The sequence below is a fragment of the Nannospalax galili genome, unplaced genomic scaffold, assembly GCF_000622305.1.
Source record: "Nannospalax galili isolate Female #2095 unplaced genomic scaffold, S.galili_v1.0 scaffold54, whole genome shotgun sequence".
NCBI classification, from domain to species: Eukaryota; Metazoa; Chordata; class Mammalia; order Rodentia; family Spalacidae; genus Nannospalax; species Nannospalax galili.
The window spans coordinates 6,883,121-6,903,614 of NW_008341028.1; the positions used below are offsets into that span (position 1 = coordinate 6,883,121).

General features: G+C 45.4%; 4 protein-coding genes and 5 non-coding genes across 13 annotated transcripts in view; 2 read left to right on the forward strand and 7 right to left on the reverse strand.

Moving 5' to 3' along the window:
* The window catches only part of Map2k1 (mitogen-activated protein kinase kinase 1), a 77,248-nt gene extending 73,347 nt beyond the window's left edge, over window positions 1-3,901 (forward strand). Inside the window, exons 8-11 of the mRNA XM_008836345.3 lie at window positions 796-860; window positions 1,888-1,949; window positions 2,257-2,302; window positions 2,882-3,901. Coding sequence (XP_008834567.1) covers window positions 796-860; window positions 1,888-1,949; window positions 2,257-2,302; window positions 2,882-2,995 — 287 coding nt within the window. The 3' untranslated portion in view covers window positions 2,996-3,901. The remainder of the gene's footprint in view (window positions 1-795; window positions 861-1,887; window positions 1,950-2,256; window positions 2,303-2,881) is intronic.
* A 3,712-nt stretch (window positions 3,902-7,613) lies between these two features.
* Snapc5 (small nuclear RNA activating complex polypeptide 5) lies at window positions 7,614-12,845 on the reverse strand. Of its 4 annotated transcripts, XM_029565010.1 has the most exons (4): window positions 11,579-11,593; window positions 11,357-11,440; window positions 11,118-11,207; window positions 7,614-8,939 (listed from the first exon to the last, which is right to left on the reverse strand). In XM_029565010.1, the coding sequence occupies exons 2-4, from the start codon at window positions 11,417-11,419 to the stop codon at window positions 8,826-8,828; spliced, it is 267 nt and encodes an 88-aa protein (XP_029420870.1). In that variant the 5' UTR covers window positions 11,420-11,440; window positions 11,579-11,593; the 3' UTR covers window positions 7,614-8,825. The 4 variants fall into 4 exon arrangements, with proteins under 4 accessions (XP_029420870.1, XP_008834568.1, XP_017654509.1 ...); XM_008836346.3 differs by lacking the exons at window positions 11,357-11,440; window positions 11,579-11,593 and adding an exon at window positions 12,713-12,845; XM_017799020.2 differs by lacking the exons at window positions 11,357-11,440; window positions 11,579-11,593 and adding an exon at window positions 12,483-12,661.
* Window positions 12,846-13,486: 641 nt separating this feature from the next.
* On the reverse strand, window positions 13,487-19,254 carry Rpl4 (ribosomal protein L4). Its single transcript, XM_008836347.3, has 10 exons — window positions 19,108-19,254; window positions 17,189-17,360; window positions 16,890-16,996; window positions 16,400-16,538; window positions 15,943-16,067; window positions 14,943-15,072; window positions 14,505-14,661; window positions 14,198-14,281; window positions 13,978-14,098; window positions 13,487-13,901 (listed from the first exon to the last, which is right to left on the reverse strand). Exons 1-10 carry the CDS (start codon window positions 19,108-19,110, stop codon window positions 13,575-13,577), a joined length of 1,365 nt encoding a protein of 454 aa, XP_008834569.1. The 5' UTR covers window positions 19,111-19,254; the 3' UTR covers window positions 13,487-13,574.
* Window positions 14,791-14,860, reverse strand: LOC115070955. The gene has a single exon (XR_003850062.1). It is a non-coding gene; the product is annotated as a small nucleolar RNA SNORD18 (small nucleolar RNA).
* LOC115070958 lies at window positions 15,253-15,351 on the reverse strand. Its single transcript, XR_003850065.1, has one exon. It is a non-coding gene; the product is annotated as a small nucleolar RNA SNORD16 (small nucleolar RNA).
* Window positions 16,161-16,232, reverse strand: LOC115070956. Its single transcript, XR_003850063.1, has one exon. It is a non-coding gene; the product is annotated as a small nucleolar RNA SNORD18 (small nucleolar RNA).
* On the reverse strand, window positions 16,600-16,700 carry LOC115070960. The gene has a single exon (XR_003850067.1). It is a non-coding gene; the product is annotated as a small nucleolar RNA SNORD16 (small nucleolar RNA).
* Window positions 17,073-17,143, reverse strand: LOC115070957. The gene has a single exon (XR_003850064.1). It is a non-coding gene; the product is annotated as a small nucleolar RNA SNORD18 (small nucleolar RNA).
* Window positions 19,255-19,439: 185 nt separating the features above from the next.
* Window positions 19,440-20,494, forward strand: part of Zwilch (zwilch kinetochore protein) — a 41,479-nt gene continuing 40,424 nt past the window's right edge. For both annotated transcript variants that reach the window (XM_008836349.3, XM_029565009.1), the window contains exon 1: window positions 19,440-19,701. In XM_008836349.3, the coding sequence (XP_008834571.1) occupies window positions 19,649-19,701 (53 nt within the window). In that variant the 5' untranslated portion in view covers window positions 19,440-19,648. The remainder of the gene's footprint in view (window positions 19,702-20,494) is intronic.

Sequence of the window (20,494 nt, forward strand, 5' to 3'; positions counted from 1 at the left end):
GACATGGTAATAGTGTGTGCCTCTGAATATGAACACTGAAGTCCCCTGTGCTCAGGGAGGAGTCTTATAGCCTTCTCGTGTTTATATGGCTTCTGCTAAGAGTTCCCAACTGGCCAGGGAGACTTGGACTTTATCCTGATGATGTCCACATGGGAGAGAGTATGCCCATGACCAGCTGTTAGAGGGGCAGGACAGGAAGAAACCCATGCTCAGGGAGAATTAAAACAAGTTCTGGCCGGGTATGGTGGTGCATGCTTTTAATCCCAGCACTCGGGAGGCAATGGCAGGCAGATCTCTGTGAGTTCGAGGCCAGCCTGGTCTCCATAGTGAATCCAGGCCAGCTGGGGCTACAGGGAGACCCTGTCTCAAAAAGACAAAAACAAACAAACAAAAAACAAGTTCTGGGCCTGGGAGTTGGCTTAGTGGTAGAGCACTTGCCTTACATGGATTTGGTAACGTGGTATGGGGTGTTCACAGCATAGGCTATGGGCTCTGCAGACTGTAAACCAAGCCAAGCCCAAATACTAAGTTCTTTACTTACTTAGTTATCTCATTGGCTTCTCTGGAAATGTAGGAAAGGAAGATGGGCAGATAAAGGGGCCATCTGATTCTATTTTATAGAACTCATTGATAGCCTAGCTAGCTGGTTTCCTTCTGTGTTCAGGCCTTGTCCATGGTGGTTCTATTTACTGTTCACAATCTGTGCATTACCCCTTGCCTTGTATTGACAAGTAAGTTCTTGTCTGTTCCTATAAGTGTCTTTTTCGTTTCTTTTTTTTTTAAATAAATCTGCAGCTTATGGAATGGACAGCCGACCTCCCATGGCAATTTTTGAGTTGTTGGATTACATAGTCAATGAGGTAAGTACTGCCTAGGCATGTGTTTACTCCTCTTACAAAGTAGTTGTGCTGGGTATGGTGGTACACACCTTTAATCCTAGTACTCAGGAGGCAGATGCAGGAAGATCTCTGAGTTCCAGGTCAGCCTGGTCTACATAGTGAGATTCTGTCTCAAAAAAACCAAACAACAAAAAAAGTAGTTTGCCTGTCTTCACTTACCAGGTTGCCTAGTGTAGTCACTAAGTTCTGAGCACAGGGAATGTGGGTTGGGGTGAGTGGACTAGGAACCAAAGATGGAAAAGCTAGAGCTCCTAGTCCCTATGACCATTAGATTGTATGGGAGAGGGGAGGCTAGTGCATGCAGAACCACAATACAGGTTTTGTTTTTGTTTTTGAATTATAAACACTATTTAAAAGCTGTGACTATAGAAATAGATGCAGAACATTGATTATTAATTACATGAAAGATGACCACTGGGTGTGGTGGCTCCTGCCTGTAATCCCAGCAGCTGGGAGGCTGATGCAGGAAGAGTGCTGAGTGAGATCAGGCTAACCCCAGTACAGAATGAGACCCTGTCTCAAAGAGCCAAAAAGAAAAAGAGCTTTAAGAAAAAAAATGTTTTTTTGGTCTTTTTGAGACAGGGTCTCCCTGTAGCCCCAGCCGGCCTGGAACTTGCTATGTAGACCAGGCTGGCCTTGAACTTCACCTGCCTCTGCCTTCCAAGTGCTGGGACTACAGGCATGTGCCACCACACCCGGCAACTCTTACTTTTTATAGTGTCTAAGCTGAGAGGGTCCCAGAGATAACAGCACAGCCTCCTCATTTCATAGTAAATAGGCTCAGAGAGGAACATGATTTGTTCAGTTACCAGAGTGGTAAAGCACTTGATGTGGTCCCAGTTCTAATGGTGCTGTGTGAGACCAGTGGTCCCAACAGAGAGCCAGGAGGCAGCTAGACTTCCCAAGGCTTCTTTTCTGGGACAGGTATGAAGGGGAGATGGCCAGAGCAGGACCCAGGTATGTCTCAAGTGTTGACATGTATTTGCAGCCTCCTCCAAAACTGCCCAGTGGAGTATTCAGTCTGGAATTTCAAGATTTTGTGAATAAATGGTAAGTTTATTCCTTGTTTCCGAGACCATCCCCACCCCGCCTTGCCCTTTGCCATAACAGTTCCTAGTGCTGAGACCCATGACTTCTGGTCCTGGTTGCTACTCTCACCATTTGCCTCTTGTTTAACTCAGTAAGACTATGTTACTGTTCTGTGGGTATGGTAATGTACCTAGAAAGGAAGATAAGTAGAATTCAGGCACACCTCACTCAGCCTTCATTATTTAAGGGGCGGGCTTGTAGACACAAGCACGGTGAATGAGGAACCAGTGCCAGGCAGTAGTGCTCATATTAGCTTTCTTCTTTTCAGTTTAATAAAGAACCCTGCAGAGAGAGCAGATCTGAAGCAACTCATGGTGAGTCTCTTTATTTTCCATTCTTAAAGAACCTGTTTGTTCATTTGGTCTTGGTCTTCTGCTCAGCACTTCTCAAGAGATTTCTGCTCTGCTCTGATTACTGTAGTTAGTTCAGCTGGGTCTGGGTCTGGGGATGCACAATGCCAGACATCGGTCTCCGTTCTCCCATGAGTTAAAGGCAGCTGGCATGACCCAGGGCTGGGAGGCTGGAGGAAGGGTGTGCCTGGGGACAGGCCGTTTTACCTGTACTGACTAGCTCACTTTATTTCCACCATCCTCCTCTCCACTTCCTTGTTTGGTGGTAGAGGCTGTACTATCTTATCTACTCATGTGCCCTGTATGGCCTGCACAACATAACACATGAGCCCTCCCCTGGCCTGTGTCCCTTCTAACAAGCCTGTGAGTAGCTCAGAGACGAGGTACTCACCTAAGATCACAGCTATGGCAGTGAGCCTTTGGGCTGTCACTGGCTTGCTTACTGTTAGGGGTGGGCATCTGGAGCTCCTTCTGAGTGGGGCACAGGCCTGCTCTTGCTTTATGTTTTATAACAGCATTTCCTCTCCTGTTTATTGTACACAGGTTCATGCTTTCATCAAGAGATCTGATGCTGAGGAGGTAGACTTTGCAGGGTGGCTCTGTTCCACCATTGGCCTTAACCAGCCCAGCACACCAACCCACATGGCTGGCATGTGAGCCTGTGGGAAGCAGCAGTCCTCTGCCCGGTGGCATGCCATGTTGCTATCAGGCCTCTCCCCCATGCTTGTCTCTGTTCAGATGTGCATTTCACCTGTGACAAAGGATGCCGAACACAGCATGTGCCAAATTGTACTTGTGTTGTTTCTTAACATTACTGTCTTTATTACTATGGTTATTCCCCTAAGTGGATTGGCTTTGTGCTTGGGGCTATTTGTATGTTGATCAAAACACATGCAGGCTGAACTCTTGAAACCCTGGTGACCGGGTTGTTGTTCTTACTGACGTTTGCACTGCTGTTACTGCTCTCTGACTGGCCGCCTGTGCTGTCAGGATTCTTGGACCCTTGGTACTTCAGTCTTGCTGAGTGACCTCCCCTCTGTGTGAGGGAGGGAGCCTCATGAGGCCCTCCACAGGCAGTGCATGGGAAGCATGCTTCGCTGCTACTGAAAGCATCAGAGTGTACATCGTGGCATTTTTTACACTTCTGCTTTTGGTATAGAACTTGGCAGTTTCCATTAAAAATCTAACCAGAGCCCATCACTGCCATGATAGCCGGGGCTTCACCAGTCTGTCTACTGTGATGATCTGTAGACTTCTGGTTGTATTTCTATATTTATTTTTAAATATACCGTGTGGGGTACTTAGTGGTAGATGTCTCTTTAAGTTTGGATTTGTGTTTCTAAAATGGTGGAGTTATTTTGAATGTCACAAATGAATCAAAGCATTAAAATGTGTCAGATTTCTCTATCTTCCCTCCAATCTAAGCACCAACGCTATTGTAAACGTGTATAGTGCCTAAAAATTGTATGAAAAATCCTTTTAACCATTTTAACCCAGATGTTTATCAAATCTAATCTCTTATTCTAATAAAATATTATATCAAGTTAAAACAAAAAGGACAAAAGATATTTCTGCTTTGTGGCAGGACTTTCAATCTCTAGAATACAAGAAAGCAAATGATTTAGCCATGTACTGAGATGGGGGAAAAGGAAGGACAGGAAGGACACAGTGAAAGGCAGAAATGCCAGTTAACAGCCCTGTGCTAATGGGCCTCCTGCAATTTCAGTCTCTGGACTGATCTCATGCAGTGACCTTTCATGCCACTGTTTACCAGTGACTCCCACTACCTTCCTTGGACCTGTGAACAAGTTCCATCTCTTCATATAAAGAAAAACCTATAGGTGGGGTTAGGAACATGTCTGAGCAAAATGATAAAACTTTTAAAAAATATTTTGTTAATTTTTATTTAACCACATCTTCCTGGAGAAGACAGATACTGCAGGCGCTAGCTTTGTCATGCCTGTGATATAGGCGAGCACGCGCTGGGCTCTCAGGGTCCCAGCGCACACTCCTGGGCAGTGAAAATTCCTCCGCTACTGAGGTCTACTCAGTCGATCTCGTCCCTATTTCACCCGTATACCTTCCTCAGGATGTGAGGTCCACTGGCCACTTGGACCACACGGGAAGCGTACGAGGGATGGCGAAAGCCAGGGTGTCCGCGAGTCGTCTACGGAGGAATAGCGCCCCCCGGGGAGACTGGATCACAGGATTTAGTGTTACAGCTCAAGACAAGTGACTCAGCTTAGATCTCAGTGATTCAGCTCCAGCTCCAACTTTATTGGGGTAAAACTATGACTATTTATAGTGTAGAGACAGCAGAAGAAGCCTTAGCTGATAGGTACTTTTAGGATGCCTCATTTACATAGGGCGGTGGGCTTCTATCAGGCTATCAGACAACGCCTGATTAAAAACCTGGTAGCTCCTGTGCCGGAGGGCATGTATTTGTGGCGAGCACTTTAAAAGAAGAGTCAGGGAGGATGCCAGGAAGGCACTCTGCTATGAAAAGGAATCTGCAGCACATGGTTTCCGTGAGCTATCCGGACGTGAAGAGACTTCTACTTTGCATAACAGAGAACCCCAACATGTGAGGCTGCAGGAGTCAGAAAAATAAGCTGTGGGGGACTGAAGAGATGGCTCAGTGGTTAAGAGTGCCTGCTGTGCAGCCATCAGGATCAGAGTTCTTATCCTAGCACCCACGTAAGCTGGGCTTCAGCTCTGAGGGATCAAGGGAGCCGATACCCTCGTCTGGCCTCTGCAAGCACAACTGAGCATGTCCAAAAAGGCACTTGCTACCTGCTGCCAAATCTGACAACCTAAGTCTAATGCTCAGGACTGACACAGTGGAAGGAAAGAACCACTTCCCACAAGCTTCGTCTGTGGCACATGTGCCCACACATACAAAATAAACATTTTTGTTTTTGTTTGGGTCTTTTTGAGACAGGGTCTCCCTATAGCCACAGCTGGCCTGAAACTCACTATGTAATGTAGACCAGGCTGGTCTCCATCTTAGAAATCTGCCTGCCTTTGCCTCCTGAGTGCTGGGATTAAAGGCGTGTCCCATCACATCTGGCCAAAATAGATGTTAAAGAAATAAAAGCCAGCCCGGAGTGGTGGCACGTGCCTTTAGTCCCAGCACTTGGGAGGCAGAGGCCAGCCTGATCTACATAGTAAGTTCCAGGCCAGCTGGGACTACAGGGAAACCGTCTCAAAAAGACAAAAAAGGAAATAAAAGCTATTTCCCTACTAGCCACTAGTGCCCTTTCCTTACAAAGGCGACTTGGTTCAGGTACCTGTGAGACTCAGTACTCCTTAATTTCTTCTAGTATATATCCTCGTGTTTACATGGTAGACACTCATGCTTGTGTGGCAAGCACTTTGCTGACTCAGCCATCTCCTAATGCTCCACAATGTATATTTTAAAAATAAATGAACTATTTCATTTTTAGATTTTAAAACAAACTGCATCCCAATTCCCTCTTGGCAATTTGGGTAACTTCTTCAGAGGATGGTGTGGTAGTAGAGGCAGGAATTGGCTAGGCAGTTAGGGTAAAAAGGCCTCAAAAGTGACCAGTTTTTGGCTAAAAGTCAAAATGTCCTTGGGCCTCTTAGCAACATACTCTTCCAAAGGCCCAAAATGTCAAAAGTATTTGGGAGCTCTTATCTAATCCCTAAAAGATTTTAAGGGTTACCTCTTCAGTGGGGGGAATGTTAGAGTAGCAAAAAGCCCCATTAAAAGAAAAAAAGAAAAAGAAAAACACATAGTTGTCAGAAAAAAGTGACGGGGAGATATGGGAGGTGTTGGAGGGTAGGGAGTAGTGGTGCACGCCTGTAGTCCCAGCACTTAGGAGGCAGAGGCAGGCGGATCTCTGTGAGTTCAAGGCCAGCCTGGTCTACATAGTGAGTTCCAGGACAGCTGGGGCTATAGGGAGACCCTGTCTCTCAAAAAGAAAAAAATAAAAAAAAAACCAAACCACCTTATATGCATGTATGAAATTCTCAAAAGTTTTTTAAAAGTTAAAAAAAAAACTGCATACACAATCACTTGAGTAGGGTAGTTGCACTTGAAATACTAGAGCTTGGGTATAGCCAGGACTATAAAGTGTTATATACACTGCTGCATAAGCTAGTCAATCATTGTTTCTTGCTAGGAGGCCAACAGTGTCTCATTAAAATGAACTAACTGCCTCTGCAGGAAGGACCGTAAAGTTACCTAGTGTTTAACATTTGTATCTCATGGGGTTGGCAAAAATGACTCAGCAGGTATAGGTGTTTGCCACAGAAACCTGGAAGCCTGGCAATCTGAGTTCAATCTCCAGAAAGTGAGCAAACTGACTGCATAGCTATCCTCTGGCTTCTACATTTGCACCTTGGCATACACATCTACCCCCAGTAAGAAATATTAAAATTAAAATCAAACTTGGATCTAAATGCTTTTATGACCTTTGGGGGCAGGAAGGGGTTAGATTGAAAATCCATCTTCTCAGGGCTGGGGAGATGGCTATCAGTTAAGTGCTTGTCACACAAGCATGAGATCCTGAAAAGCTGGGTATGGTAGCGGTGGTGGTTGTAACCAGTGTTATGGATAAGGTGCAGACAGCCAGTCTAGCCTGGTTGGTGAGTTGCAAGCCGTAAGAAATCCTGTCTCAAAATCAAGGTGGTTGAGAAACGACACCCTTGATTCACGTCTGGCCTCCATGTGTACAGATACTACCAACCTTCCTCACCACCCCCGCCACCTCCCAAGACCTCCACATCCAAAATTACATTTTTCAGTCAAAAGAATTTTCTTCCACAGTAATTTTTACCACAGTATTTTCAAGAATGATGTTTTCTACTGCGGTGGCACACACCTGTAATTCCAGCATTTTGGAGGCAAGATTACTGAGTATGGGATCAGCCTGGGCTACAGAGACTGTCTCAAAAGACAAGACAGAACCACATGCCTAGTGTCCTCTTAAGTGCAAGCATTTGTAGTTCCACCATGACAGATGGATTTTAAAGCATCATTAGCACCTTACAACTTGTGAAACTGCTGGAGAGAGTATCTTCACTTCATAGGTGGGGAAGTGAGAGCTGCCAGGTGAGAGAGGTATTTCCAGCTCTAAAAATCATGCTCAATCCAGGAGGCAGGGGCAGTTTGAGGCCAGCTGGTAGAACACTGTGAGATCCTGTCTCAAAACAAGTACTTATATTTTAACTGACACCCCTAAAATGTATCTTTTGATGTTTGTCCCCAACAGCTCCTATGTTCCAAGAAGACACTCACTTAAAAATGTTTCCTTTAAGAATAGCTTATAATTAATGAAATGTTGATTAACAACCACAAACATGTCTCCATGGTTTTCTCTGGAAGTTCTGCTTGAGGGGATGCTTTGTGTTTTGTTTGCCTTGTCTGTTTTTGGGACAGGAAATAGGCCTTCCAGAATGAGGAACTAGCAGTCAGTGGAAAGGGGCAATTTGCAGAAGCAAATCTCAACTGTAGATTCAAACAACTCTTGTTTTGTAGCTATTATAAAACTCAATTTCCTGAGGATAGCGATTGCTTCTTTAAGGGCAGCTTTCCTCTCCTTAGGCCGGGGGTTGAGGGTGGTGGTGGAGGAGGGTTAAGACCTCTTTTCAGCTTCCAAAGGAGTTACTTTCTTTTGTGTCTGGAGACCAGCAAACTCCATGAGTGCTACTTATCTGTAATTTATTCCTAAAGGCATTTTTAGAAATTCATTTTTATTTTATATGTATGACTGTATTATCTGCATGTAGGTAAGTGTGCCCATTTCGTGTAATGTCAGACGAGGGCATCGGATGCCCTGGAACTGGAGTTATGGACAGCTGTCAGCAGCTATGTGGGTGCTGGGAACTGAAGGTGGGTCATCTACAAGAGCAACCAGTGCTCTTAACTGCTGAGCCATCTCTCCAGCCCTCCTATACACATTTACCAGTGAAGTTTCAAACTCTATGTGGTAACAGCCACACAGAACAGTCTGTGGAGGGCAGTGCATCTGAGAGGTAGCAGCTCAAGTGGCCCTCTCTCCTTCCCTTGACATTTTTCTTGAACTATCCCTAACTCAGAATGCACGCTCAATGGCATGCAAACAGGCTTTAGTTGGTTTTCTTAAAAGAATCTTTGTGGACTTTAAAGGCTGGCTTGTATTTAAACTCTGCCCTTTTGCAAATGCCTTTTTCAATGGCATTTCAGAGGAAATTTTGTTCTTAGCACAATTAGCAACTCTGGCTAGATTATAGTCTGTACCATCAAAGTGCTTGTCAAATGTTAAGACACTGCATCTTTGATTTTTGACACTAATTTTCGTTAAAGCACTCTGGAGCTTGAGTTATTGATGGAAGCCATTTATAAGCACATACCCTCCTATTGTTCTTGCTTCTTTTTCAAGTAGGCCATCAGGCTCAAGGCCAGGACTTCTTTGAAGAGATTAAGTGCCTGAGACTTAGAACTGTAGTTTGTGCAACTAGCCCTAGCTCCCGTCTCCCTTTAGGAATCAGATTCTTCCTCTTCTTCCTCTTCTTCCTCCATCATAGGGCTCCTTGTGCTCAACTTCAGTTCGGTTTGGTTGATTGATGCTTCGTTGTCTACATGCATCAACATCTGTGTAAAACAAGAGCATTTGGATTAGGAAGGATCCTGACCTCAAAACTGTAAATTCTTTAAAATGTCTTCAAAATCAAATCTCATTTGTGTAGCTATAGAGAGATGGATGAGTGGCTAAGGGTGCTTGCTGCTCTTCCAGAGGACCAGAGTTTAGTTCCCAGCACGCCCATTGGGCACCTCACAATTCCTAGCCTCCCTTCTGGTCTCTGCAAGCACCTGCACACACTCAAAGACATACATATAATTAAAAGATTTTTTTTTTTTGGTCTTTTTGAGACAGGGTCTCCCTGTAGCCCTAGCTGTCCTGGAACTCACTATGTAGACCAGGCTGGCCTTGAACTCACAGAGATCCGTGTGCCTTTGCCTCCCAAACACCGGGATTGAAGGAGTGCGCCAATGTTTTCTTCCTTATTTTTATTTTACGTGTATGAGTGTATTACTTGCATGTGTGTAAGTGCACCATGTCATGCAATGCCCATGGAGGTCAGAAGAGAAGAGCATGGGATTCTCCTGGAACTGGAATTACAGTTGTTAGCTGCTGTGTGGGTGCTGGGAATAGAACCCAGGTCCTCTGCAAGAGCAGTCAATGCTCTTAACCTCTGTCCTTTTTTAAAAAAAATCTCACTTGTATATACATCCCGTGTGCTGGATAGCTATAGTGTCAACTTGACATACCTAGGTTGAGGGAGCCTCAATTGGGGAATTGCCTCTATTGGACTGGCCTGTGGCCATGTCTGAGGGGCATCTTCTTGACGAGTGATGTGGGAGGGCCCAGCTCACTGTGGGTGGTGCCACCCCTGGGCAGGTGGGCCTGTGTTGCATAAGAGAGCAGGCTGAGCAGGGGCCAGGGGAGTAAGCCAGTAAACAGTGTTCCTCCATGGCCTGTGCTCCAGCTCCTCTTTCCAGGTTCCTACCTTGGGCTCACCGATGAACTATGACCTGGGATATGTAAACTAAATAAACCCTTTCCTCCCCAAGCTGGTATTGGTCAGAGTGTTTTGTCACAGCAATGAAGAAACAAACTAGGACATCCCATTTTATGACAAGAGGTACAACCACCTTCCTGTTTTCTGTTTCTCTAAATTCTATCCTCATCCCCACTGTCAGAATGGGGGAAGAATAAACAAACCAAAATTGTTTGAACAATTTTGACAACATAGTTCTTTTAGAAACTGTCAACAAAATGATTCTGTGGATGAAATGGTTTAACACACAGCATCCAGAATGCCCAAATATGGTGTATTTAGAAAGCAAACAATTTTATTGGCTTCTTTGAAGGCACTTAGTGAGTGGGATAGGATGAGGCTTGCCACTCATCTTGTAGCCTTCTGCTCTGTAGCTGAAGCCACTCTTCCAAAGCACCAAGTTAGGATGTATTCCTATAAAGAGGTAAGCTTCTAAACTAACATCTCAGGTAGAGGCAAGAGGATCAAGGCCACCGGGCTTGGTGGTACACGCCTTTAATCCCAGCACTGGGAGGCAGAGGCTGGTGGATCTCTGTGCGTTCAAAGCCAGCCTGGTGAGTTCCAGACCAGCTGAACAGGGAGATCCTGTCTCAAAAAGACCAAAAAAAAAAAAAAAAAGTTCAAGGCTTCAAAACAAAACAAAAACCACCACCACCACCACCAAAATACACCATATTCCTAGGGAGAGAATGGATGACTAGGAGGCAGGTTACACTGCCTAAATCAGCTAGTGTAACCAGCTGATAGCTATATGGGCTCTTCCTTGCATGAAAAATTAATGTAGAGTACTAATTTATTAATCTAGAAAATTATGATGCGGGGCTGGAGATGTACCTCACAGGGAGAATTCATACCTGCTACTTGTGAGGTTCCCCAGTTCAATCCCCATCATACTCCCCCACCTTCCAAAATTTTTGATTGGCACTTCCCAGGGTCCTCGGGCTTGGTAATTTGCCCTATAGTATTTGTCAGCGGGACCCTGCATTCTTTTTTTTTTTAATTTTAAATTTATTATTTTTATTTTATGTGTATGCCTGTGTATTGCCTGCATGTAGGTAAGTGCACCTGTGTTGTGAAATGCCTGAGGAGGTCAGAAGAAGCTGTCAGATCCCCTGGGACTGGAGTTACGGACAGTTGTTAGCTGCCATGTGGGTGCTGGGATTCGAACCTGGGGACCCTGCATTCTATCTGAAAGCCTGACTAAACTTACATCATTAGACTGTTCAGGTACACACTGAGAGGACAGCATCTCAGTTCCTCTTCTAGAACTGATCATTGATTGGAGGGCCAATTCTTCAACCTAAGAAAGAAAGAGTTGACACTTTTGTGAGTCTTTTGTAGGGTTGATATGAGTGAATTCCTTGGTATGCTGTACATGGCATCATGAGAGGGAACAGCCTATAATCTTGATACCGCTCTAGAAAAGGTACAGGAGAGCTTAAGCTTTACCTTGTTAGGGAAAGAAGCAGATTCCAGCTTTTCTCTTTTGGGCTGTTCAGGTAACTGAGTCATAAGACTTCCACTTCCCCAGACCTAGCAGCTCAGGAAGGAAATGCAGGTGCTCCATAAAATGCCCCAATTTGAGCCAGGTGTGGTGGCCTACACCTTTAATCCCAGCACTCCAGATCTCTGTTTGAGGCTGGGCATTCTAAGCCAACCAGGGATACTTACTGAGTTCCTTTCTCAAAGATAACAACAGGTAGGGTGTGGTGGTTCACCTCTTTAGGCCCAGCTCTCTGGAGGCAGATGGAGGTGGATCTTAGTGAGACTGAGGCCAGCCTGGTCTACATAGCAAGTTCCATGACAGTTGGGTCTACCGGGAGACCCTGTCTCAAAAAAAATAAATAAATAAAAATTAAAAAAAAAATAAATAAGCAAACAAAAAAAACCTCCACAAAGCAATAAAGAAACAAAAAAGCCAGGTTTTACTGCATGCCTGTAAATCCCAGCACTGGGGAGGTAGAGGCAACAATATCACAACTTTGAGGCCTGCCTGGGCTACACTGTAGATTCAAGACCAGCCTGGTTACACAGTGAGGCCTTGCCTCACACACACACACAAAAAGCCAGGTGTTAGGTGTTACAGTCTTAGTTGAATTCCCAGGCCAAAGCTTGTCTCCTGCATAATCAGGTGAAGATAAGAACAGAAAATGTGTCTCCTGGAGCATCAGGGCACTTGGGTTTGGGAGATCATCTTCAAGACGCAATTATTAGGTACTTGTAGCAATATGGAGACAAATGTGGGCCCTTATAATGTCCCTGGGGAAAACTGCTTACCATTTTGCTATGTCAGGGCTGCACAATGGTCTTTGGTTTATAAAGTGTTTTTGTAATCCTAGTATTTGTATTTAAAGATTTGAAAACCGGTGCTGAGCAGGGATTACCATGACCATTTCATGAATTCCCAATAGGCATAGGAAGTGATCAGAATGGACCTAAATCTACATTCCTCCTTAAGGCCTGAGTAAGTGGCGGGAGGATAGGAAGATTCCCCTTTGCAATACTAGAACCCTCTTCAGCGCCAACACGCCCCAGTTACCAGCTGCCCAGGCGTGGGCCGGGGGCCGGACCGTACCTAGCTGAGCCTCCGGGGAGCACTGTCTTCAGAGTACCGAGCGTGACCATGTGTAGGACACACGGGATCGGGGCGGAGGTAGGTTGGGGTTGCGGGGAGCTCACCCAGCCGCAGACCTGGATCAGGATGAGGAGGGGCGGAGCCTACCAGCCGCAAAGAAGCTTTCCGGAGGTCAGGTGCCCGCATGGCACCGCGGACCCCCCCGCCAGGACATGCCGGGCAGCGCTCACCTTGAGGCGGTTCAGCTGGTCGTGCAGGGCCGCTTTCAACCGCAGCAGCGTCTCTTCCTCCTTGCGGAGCTCCTGAAGCCGGCTCAACATGGTCCCTCCTTAGACCACAGCCTCCCGTGTGGCGCTTGGTGATGACGACATTTCCAATTGCCGGAAGTAGCCGAGGGCGCCGCTGGCAGCCATGTCCGGAACCGCGCCGGGGCATATTTACATTTTCAAAGTTCACTGGTACCATTATGCCCTCTTGCGGTTAAATTGTGGACTTTTGCAACCTAAGCACCTCCCTCTTCAGGAGCCTATTTTTACATATGCGTGTATTGCCTCTAAGTGCACCTATGTCCTGCTATGTCTGCAATGTCTGATCCCCTAGAACCGGAGTTACGGACAGTTGTCAGCTGCCATGTGGGTGCTGGGATTCAAACTCGGGTCTTAACTGCTGAGCCATTTCACCAACCCAGGAGCCTAAACTGTTGCTCATAACTAATAGAATGGACTGCCTTATGGTTCAATCCCTCTTCAATTCAAATGTATGGAATCAGTCGGCTTCAACTACAGTTAGGTACTTGGAATAAAGTTCTAACAGTCTTTACGCCTACAAGATGGCTCAGCAGGAAGAGGTGCTTATCCTGCAACCCTGATGACCCAAGAACCTACTAATGGAAGGAGAAAACAGACCACCCTTAAGTTGTCCTCTGATCTTCATATATCACTGTGCCCTCTCCCCACAAATAAATGCAAAAAAAAAAAAAAAAAAAAAACCAACAAAAACTAAGATTCACAGTTTCTCACTGAATGTTTGATCAGGTCTTTATTCAAATACATTGTCTCTATTTGCTCTTTATGGAATAGAGATTTCAATAGGTTATGCAGCAGGCTTCTTTTCTTCTGTGGCAGGCTTCTTTGCTGCGGGCTTCTTTTCACTTGCTGGTTTCTTGGTAGCTTCGGGCTTTTTTCCCACAGGCTTCTTTTTCTTTCTTTCCCTCAGCTTCTTGACATCCACAGGCAGCTTTGCTTTCTTCTTCTCCATAGGCTTCTTGCTTGCAGCCCCCTTCTCTGCAGGGGCTGCAGCCCTCTTCTCTGCTGCTCCTTTCTCTGCAGGGGCTGCAGCCCTCTTCTCTGCTGCCCCCTTCTCTGATTTGGCTGCCAGTGCTGCTGCTACTGCTTCCAGTTTCTTCACCCGGAGTTTGTGCTGCGACAAATAAGGTAGAAAATTAATTACTTTTTCTAAAGAAGTTGATACAGCCATACAAGCAAACTTTACTTACATTTCTGGCCTGGCGAAGAATGGTGTTCCTGCGCATAGTCTTTGCATATGGGTTTAGCTTTAACATGATTCTCAGGTTCTTCAGTGGATTCTTTTTCAGGACTCTGCGATGAATCTTCTTGCTACGTAAGTGGACACATCAATCAACATTTATATTATGCTTTTAAAATCACCAGTATGAGGGTGCAGCAAGAGCCATATTGTAAATATCAAAACCTTACCGTGGTGCTCGGAGGGCTCTTTGGATCTCTGGGCTTTTCAAGATTCTGCTAAGGTCTGTATTCATCATCTTGTGCATGGGAAGGCTGGGGAGGAGAGAACAATGGATATCAAAATTCTCACCTCTACAATGGAAGAACATGACCTAAGTTTAGTTAACCTTGTTAGCTCTCCAGGTGCAGAATGTACACTACACAATTTTCATAAACAAGAGCTAAATGAGTATTAACCACCTTAACATGCTTTGACTGTATGTATAATGGGAAATAGAAAAGGTATCTGTGTGCAAAAATATAGGAAAACACTCACTTATAGTTACTCTTGAGGGAAGCAGCCTTACGCCAAGTCCCATACAACTCATCCAACTTCCGGAAAGCACTTTCAGTCCAAATGCAGAAACGTCCCACATGCCCACCAGGAGCAAGTTTCAAAATATTCAGCTTGCTCACATTAAGCAGAGTAATACCTTTAATGGGAATGAAATGAAATAGGTAGCCTTTAATTCAACAGAAGAAACCACTTTATTCATAAGGCACTTAAGATTATCTTATTGATCATGATGCCCCAACCATCAATGGTGCAACTCATTCAGCCAGTTATCAGAACTTCCAGAAAATCATGGATTTCAGAAACACGGACCATGAAGTGGAATCTCATCACAACCATAGCTGAGCAAGTTCCCACAGAAGAGGTAGTGAAAACACAACAGTACAAGAGGCAATTAAAACACAATAGTACAAGCATTACCAGGGATGTTTCTGAAAGCCTTGATGATACCATTGTCCTCATTATAGATGATGCAGGGCCCCCTGCGTTGGATCCGACGGCGGTTTCTCATTTTGCCCTTACCAGCTCTCATTCGCTGAGAGGCATAGACCTATAGAGTGAGCAGTTTTAGTATTACAATCAAGGTATAACCTCTCCAGCAGATCTTTTACAGTTTAAAAACATGTGCCGCTGAGGAGGCTCAGCAGGTAAAGGTGTTTCTAGCAAGCTGGACCACCAAAGCTTCTAAGAATGACAGGTTTCAGATTTTGGCTATTAAAAGGTTATGCCTTGCTCAGTAACAATTTTCGTCAATCTTCTGAACCAGCTTAGTGACAGCAGGCAACTGTCGCTGAGAACAGAGTAAGACGCAAATTACGACATCATTGCAAGTAAAACCCTCTGACAGGAAAAAAAACAAATCACTGGCTGTCCTATGACCTCCACATACCAAATGAATAAAGATAATAAAAGGGGAACCAGAGGCATATTGCACAGGTCTGAATCCTAAGTTCTAGATTCAATCAAAAGGACAGGAAAAAACAAAGATGTTTCTATATTGCTCTTGTGCACTTCTTTCCATCACCATCCCTTCATAAAAATAAAAATGTTTTAATTTTATGTGTATGTGTGTATTGCCTGCATGTAGGTAAGTGCACCCATGTCGTGCAAGGCCCACGGAGGACAGAAGAGACTGTCAGATTCCCTGGAACTAAAGTTATGGACAATTGTTGGCACCCACAAAAACAATCAGTGTTCTTAACCACTGCACTCTCTCTCCAGCCCCCCTTCACCATCCCTTAAACACTCCTTATATTGTACATCTTATTCCAGGTAACCTAGAGACAACTGGACTTGACCATCTTTGAATCCTTAACCCATACCCACAGATCAACTGCCCACCTTTATGCCTGTCTTTTGAAAATCAAATCTGACATAATAGCAAAGACGACAGAACTATAAATGTGCACACCACACCTACCTTTTTGATGTCATTCCAGGCTTTCAGTTTCTTAAGAAGCAGAACAGCCTCCTTGGTCTTCTTGTAACCTTCAACCTTGTCTTCTACCACCAAAGGAAGTTCAGGAACTTCTTCAATACGATGACCTGACAAAGTCAATTCCACAGTTGAAAGAGTTAAGCTCAAATTTGAAAATTAACATTTCACATACCCACCAAAGAAAGCAAAATAGTAACTGCCAAATCAGAATTTCCACTAATTATCACGTTTTTCAGAAACACGGACCAGTAAGTGGAGTCTCATCACTTTGACAGTTAAAAATAATGTAGTACAGAATATGAAGGGGTTAAAACCAATCAGTTCTACAGTTACACAGCAAAGATAGGCACTCTTGAAAATTATACAATTTATGCAAGCAATTTTACTATGGTTTACACCAAAAGATAAAAGGAGGGTTCTGTATCAAAGTATCACAAACCTTTAGACATGACCAAAGCTGGTAAGGCAGAGGCAGCCAGGGCAGAGCAGATGGCATATCGCTTTTGGGTTGTGTTCACTCTTCGGTGCCAACGACGCCAGGTTTTGGTTGGAGCAAACATGCGGCCTCCCCGACACATCTATTTTCTTTGTTAAGAATTCTATCTCTCAGATTTGGGATGCTAAGAAAAGGTTATGTCTTGCTCAGTAACAATTTTCGTCAATCTTCTGAACCAGCTTTAATTGACAGCAGGCAACTGTCACTGAGAACAGAGTAAGACGCAAATTACAACATCACTGCAGGCAAAAGTTTCAAATAAAGCCCTTTCTGCAAGAACTTTATGAATAAACACCTCTGGATTGTCTATACTGTTTAACTGGGACAAGTAGTTTCAGGAATGGTCCACAAAATATGATGATCAATACACCAAGACAAGCCCAGTCTGCTAATTTCATGGATTGCTGATTAGTTAAGTAGTGAAACAGGATACATTTCCAAAGGCACCTTGGCCAGAACGGTGGGTCCCACCACCTCGAACTCTGGGAATTCGAGCGACAGCTCTGCCAGTACCCCAAGACTCAGCGCTGGTCTGATGACCTAAAATTGAGAGGAGAAATAAAGTTTTAGGTAGTAACCCACACCAATCTATGACTTACTTATACATGGTAGAACCAGCATCAGAACACCTGAGAAATCACATGGCTCAGAAACACGGACCAGTGGAGTGGAATTTCATCACTACTGTAAAGCCCTTGCAAGTACCAACCCAAGGAAAACATAAATGCATACCTGCCAATTCACTGACGGCATAGGGCTGTCTGTTATTTTTTCTTAAGTTGGTGTGAACGAAGTTCACGATATCCGGTCGAATGGGAGCCTTGAACACAGCTGGCAAAGTGACATTTTTGCCAGATGACTCCCCCTTTTCAGAGTACACTGATATGAGGGGACGAGCACACGCCTTGGAAGAAATAAAGACATGTCAAACATACAAGCACTCTCCATTTGGAAATTTAGATTTTTAAAAATATATTTAAGAACTGAGAGTGAGCCAGGCATGGTGCTACATCTTTAAGCCCAGCACCCGGGAGACAGGGGCAAGCATAGATCTGTGTGAGTTCTAGGCCAGCTGGGGTTACAGAACTGAGAGTAAGTAAGGAAATAGGTCTACAAAATCATACCTCTAGAATCCATCATTTTGTATAACCAACATTCACTAGGGAAAAAAGTATTCATGTTGACAACACTGGAGACAAACTCTTCCCTCATGTCAATTCAGGCTAGCTTAAGAGCTCAGTTTTTGAACAGACAATGCTATTAAGGTAAAAGGACTGCAGATATAGGTCAATGAGCAGAGTGCTTGCCTAACATGTATGAAGGCCTGAGTTAGGATTCCCAGCACTACATAAACTGGGGCATGGTGAGGCACACCTGTACTCCCAGCACTAAGGTGGAGACAGGAGGATCAGGAGCTCAAAGTCAGCCCGGCCCGCATGAGCCCCTGCATCAAAAACAATTCAAGAAACAGAGGCGGCTACACGTAACATCAGACCTATGATGCCAATAAATTCTTACAGGCAAGAAACACTTAGAATCTGAACATCTGCCACATGATATTTTTCAAAGAGAACCTTAGCATTTCAAAGCAACCCTGAGCATAATGCTCAATCAAAACAAAGTCCCCTCTCTAGGAACTTCTCTAGTTAAAAGTTATACCACCTTTTGTTCAACTCTTCACCTAAGGATAGTCTACAGAACAGGCTATCTGAGGATAACCTGCTTCACTCCACTGACTTCACATATCTTCCAGACACTTGTCACATACTCAGGACCACCCTTCCTTGTACCAGTTACAAATATGTCACCCTAAAGCTCTTCACCTACCAGGCCAGTGTCTATCGTCAGTTTAAAGCTCAATCTTGATCCCCTTCTCAAACACCGTATGGTCACAGAACTGTTTGGTTCAACTTTAACCCACACATTGCTATGTATGGCACAAAGTATGTAGCATGTACAAAGACATTTCTGGGAAAACATTACATGTAACACTACATAACACGGTAAGCAAGTTGGCTGAGGACTCTAAACAAGGCACCAAACAGAACAATTAGCTTTTTTTTTTTTTTTTTTTTTTTTTGTCTTTTTGAGACTAGGTCTCCCTGTAGCCACAGCTGGCTCTGAACTCAGAGATCCGCCGGCCCCTGCCTTCCGAGTGCTGGGATTAAGGTGTGCGCCACCACGCCCGGCCTCCGAACACTTAGCTTTTAAGCGAGGAGACTAAACTTTCTTTTCTAGAAATGACTTCAAAGCGAGGCAAACAAACCTTCAGTTAAGTGTTAGATTTTCTTCTCTTCCTTAACCCAGTCGTTAAGCGGTGGGAAGACACAAGTACATAAACCTACAAGGCTCCCCAAGCCTCCCCATCGGGTGCCCCCCAGCCCGGCAGCCACCGAAGGGCTCGGTTTCCAGAAACTGAGGGTCCTGAGCCCCAAGGAAAGAGGGGAGCCTCAGACCCGAGTCCCCGTGTGCTCGCCCACGTTGGCCCTAAGATGGCTGCCGCACGCCGCACACCCGCCTCCCGTCCGCAGCAGGGCAACCGGCACTCATCCCCCGGATCCTGCCCTGCGGGCCCCACGTCCTAAACCCCCGTCCTTCCCTGAGGGCCCCGGGACTCAGGCAAGCGCTCAGCGAAGGGCCCTTCCACTCACCATGGCGGGGAGAAGAGACAGCCACGCTCCTCCCGACGCGGCGGCTCCGCAGGAAAAGGAAGTGCCTAGTACGCCCGCCTTCTATGTAGCCCTCCCCTCCGCTCCCCACCCATCGCGCCCCGAAACCAGCGCGGGCACCCCAGCCCTCTCCCTCCCACGCCACAAGAATCAGACACATCCTACTATCGCCTCCAGCAGGTCAAACAACAGTCTCCACGTCTTCCAAAGCACAAACGGTGCTAAGAACGTAGGGACTCCTTTTCGCGGAGTAATTCGTACTGCAGCTCACTCTCGCGAGACCAGGCGTCTTTCTCAGTCGCTGCCTTTATTTTAATATTTTTTTTCTTGACGGGAATGTGAGAATACATGAATAAGGAATATTACTGGATGCTCTTTAATAAATTAAAAAGAAATTTTAAATTTGAAGACAGACGGAAAGCGGTCTGTGAAGTAGTTCCGGCGGGGCGGGGTCGTGCTCTGACGTCAGCGTCCGGGCGCGCTGTTCGGTTTGGCTGGTTTCGGTACCGCGGCCTGGGTTGGCATGTGGGCGCGAACGAATGGTGCGGCCGAGGAGTTTTACTCTCGCCTGCTGCAGTGAGTCGTGGTCCAGGAACGCAGCCATCCTCTGGGCTTCTGTCTCCCCGCCCGAGTCCCGTCCCTTCTGGAGGATGCGCACCTCACCGGCTTGGCTGGGGTCTGGGAGCTGGGGAGAGGCGGGGTGTGGCCTGCTGGGGCAAAGCTTACGGGTCATCCGTGGAGAAAACGGTAGCCAAGAGGTGGACGGTTACCAGGGTTTTCACTGACAGTTTACTTGCCCTGTGCTAAGTGGAGGCTTCCGGGACAGGGAGAACTAGAGATTGGCATCCCTCACCTGTTTAAACCCTTGACTGACTCCCACGCTCCCCACCTCCTCGGTGGTTCTCTTGCTGTGCTAAGGATTGAACCCAAGCCTTGTGCATGCTGAGTAAGTGCTCTGCCGTTTGAGTCACATCTCAGCCCTTATACTTGCCCATCTCTACTGTTCTAGGTAGGGCCATTATAATTTCTCTAAAGTGTTCCAAGTTATTCAAGCAGTTTTCCTGTACTCGAGGTTACTACCCTCCACATAACAGATCTTTCCCATTTAAAATCTTTTAGTACGTTCTTCTGGGGTTTCTGGATAAAATTCAAACATTACAGCTAAAGCACCACATCAGTTTCCTGTGTAGGAAGCTTTTACCGGTTAATGTTCTTAGTACTCCTTAACTGTTGGTTTACTCATTGGATTACAGTCAAGACTGGCTTTGTTTGATAATCCCCAGTATCTAGCAAACATCTGGATGTGCTTGAGAATTAGTTGTTAAATGACTAAGTAATACTCTTGAGTTCTATGTAAAGGACAACCATC

Coding starts and splice junctions, on each gene's coding strand:
- Rpl4 (XM_008836347.3), bottom strand. Junction 16,068..16,399: donor AGCTTTGGTCATGTCTAAAG/GTTTGTGATACT, acceptor TGACTTTGTCAG/GTCATCGTATTGAAGAAGTT. Junction 15,073..15,942: donor CCTGGAATGACATCAAAAAG/GTAGGTGTGGTG, acceptor CTCACTCTATAG/GTCTATGCCTCTCAGCGAAT.
- Snapc5 (XM_008836346.3), bottom strand. CDS start 12,802: ATGTTGAGCCGGCTTCAGGAGCTCCGCAAGGAGGAAGAGACGCTGCTG. Junction 11,208..12,712: donor ACCAGCTGAACCGCCTCAAG/GTGAGCGCTGCC, acceptor TTTCTTTCTTAG/GTTGAAGAATTGGCCCTCCA. Junction 8,940..11,117: donor TACCTGAACAGTCTAATGAT/GTAAGTTTAGTC, acceptor TGTTTTACACAG/ATGTTGATGCATGTAGACAA.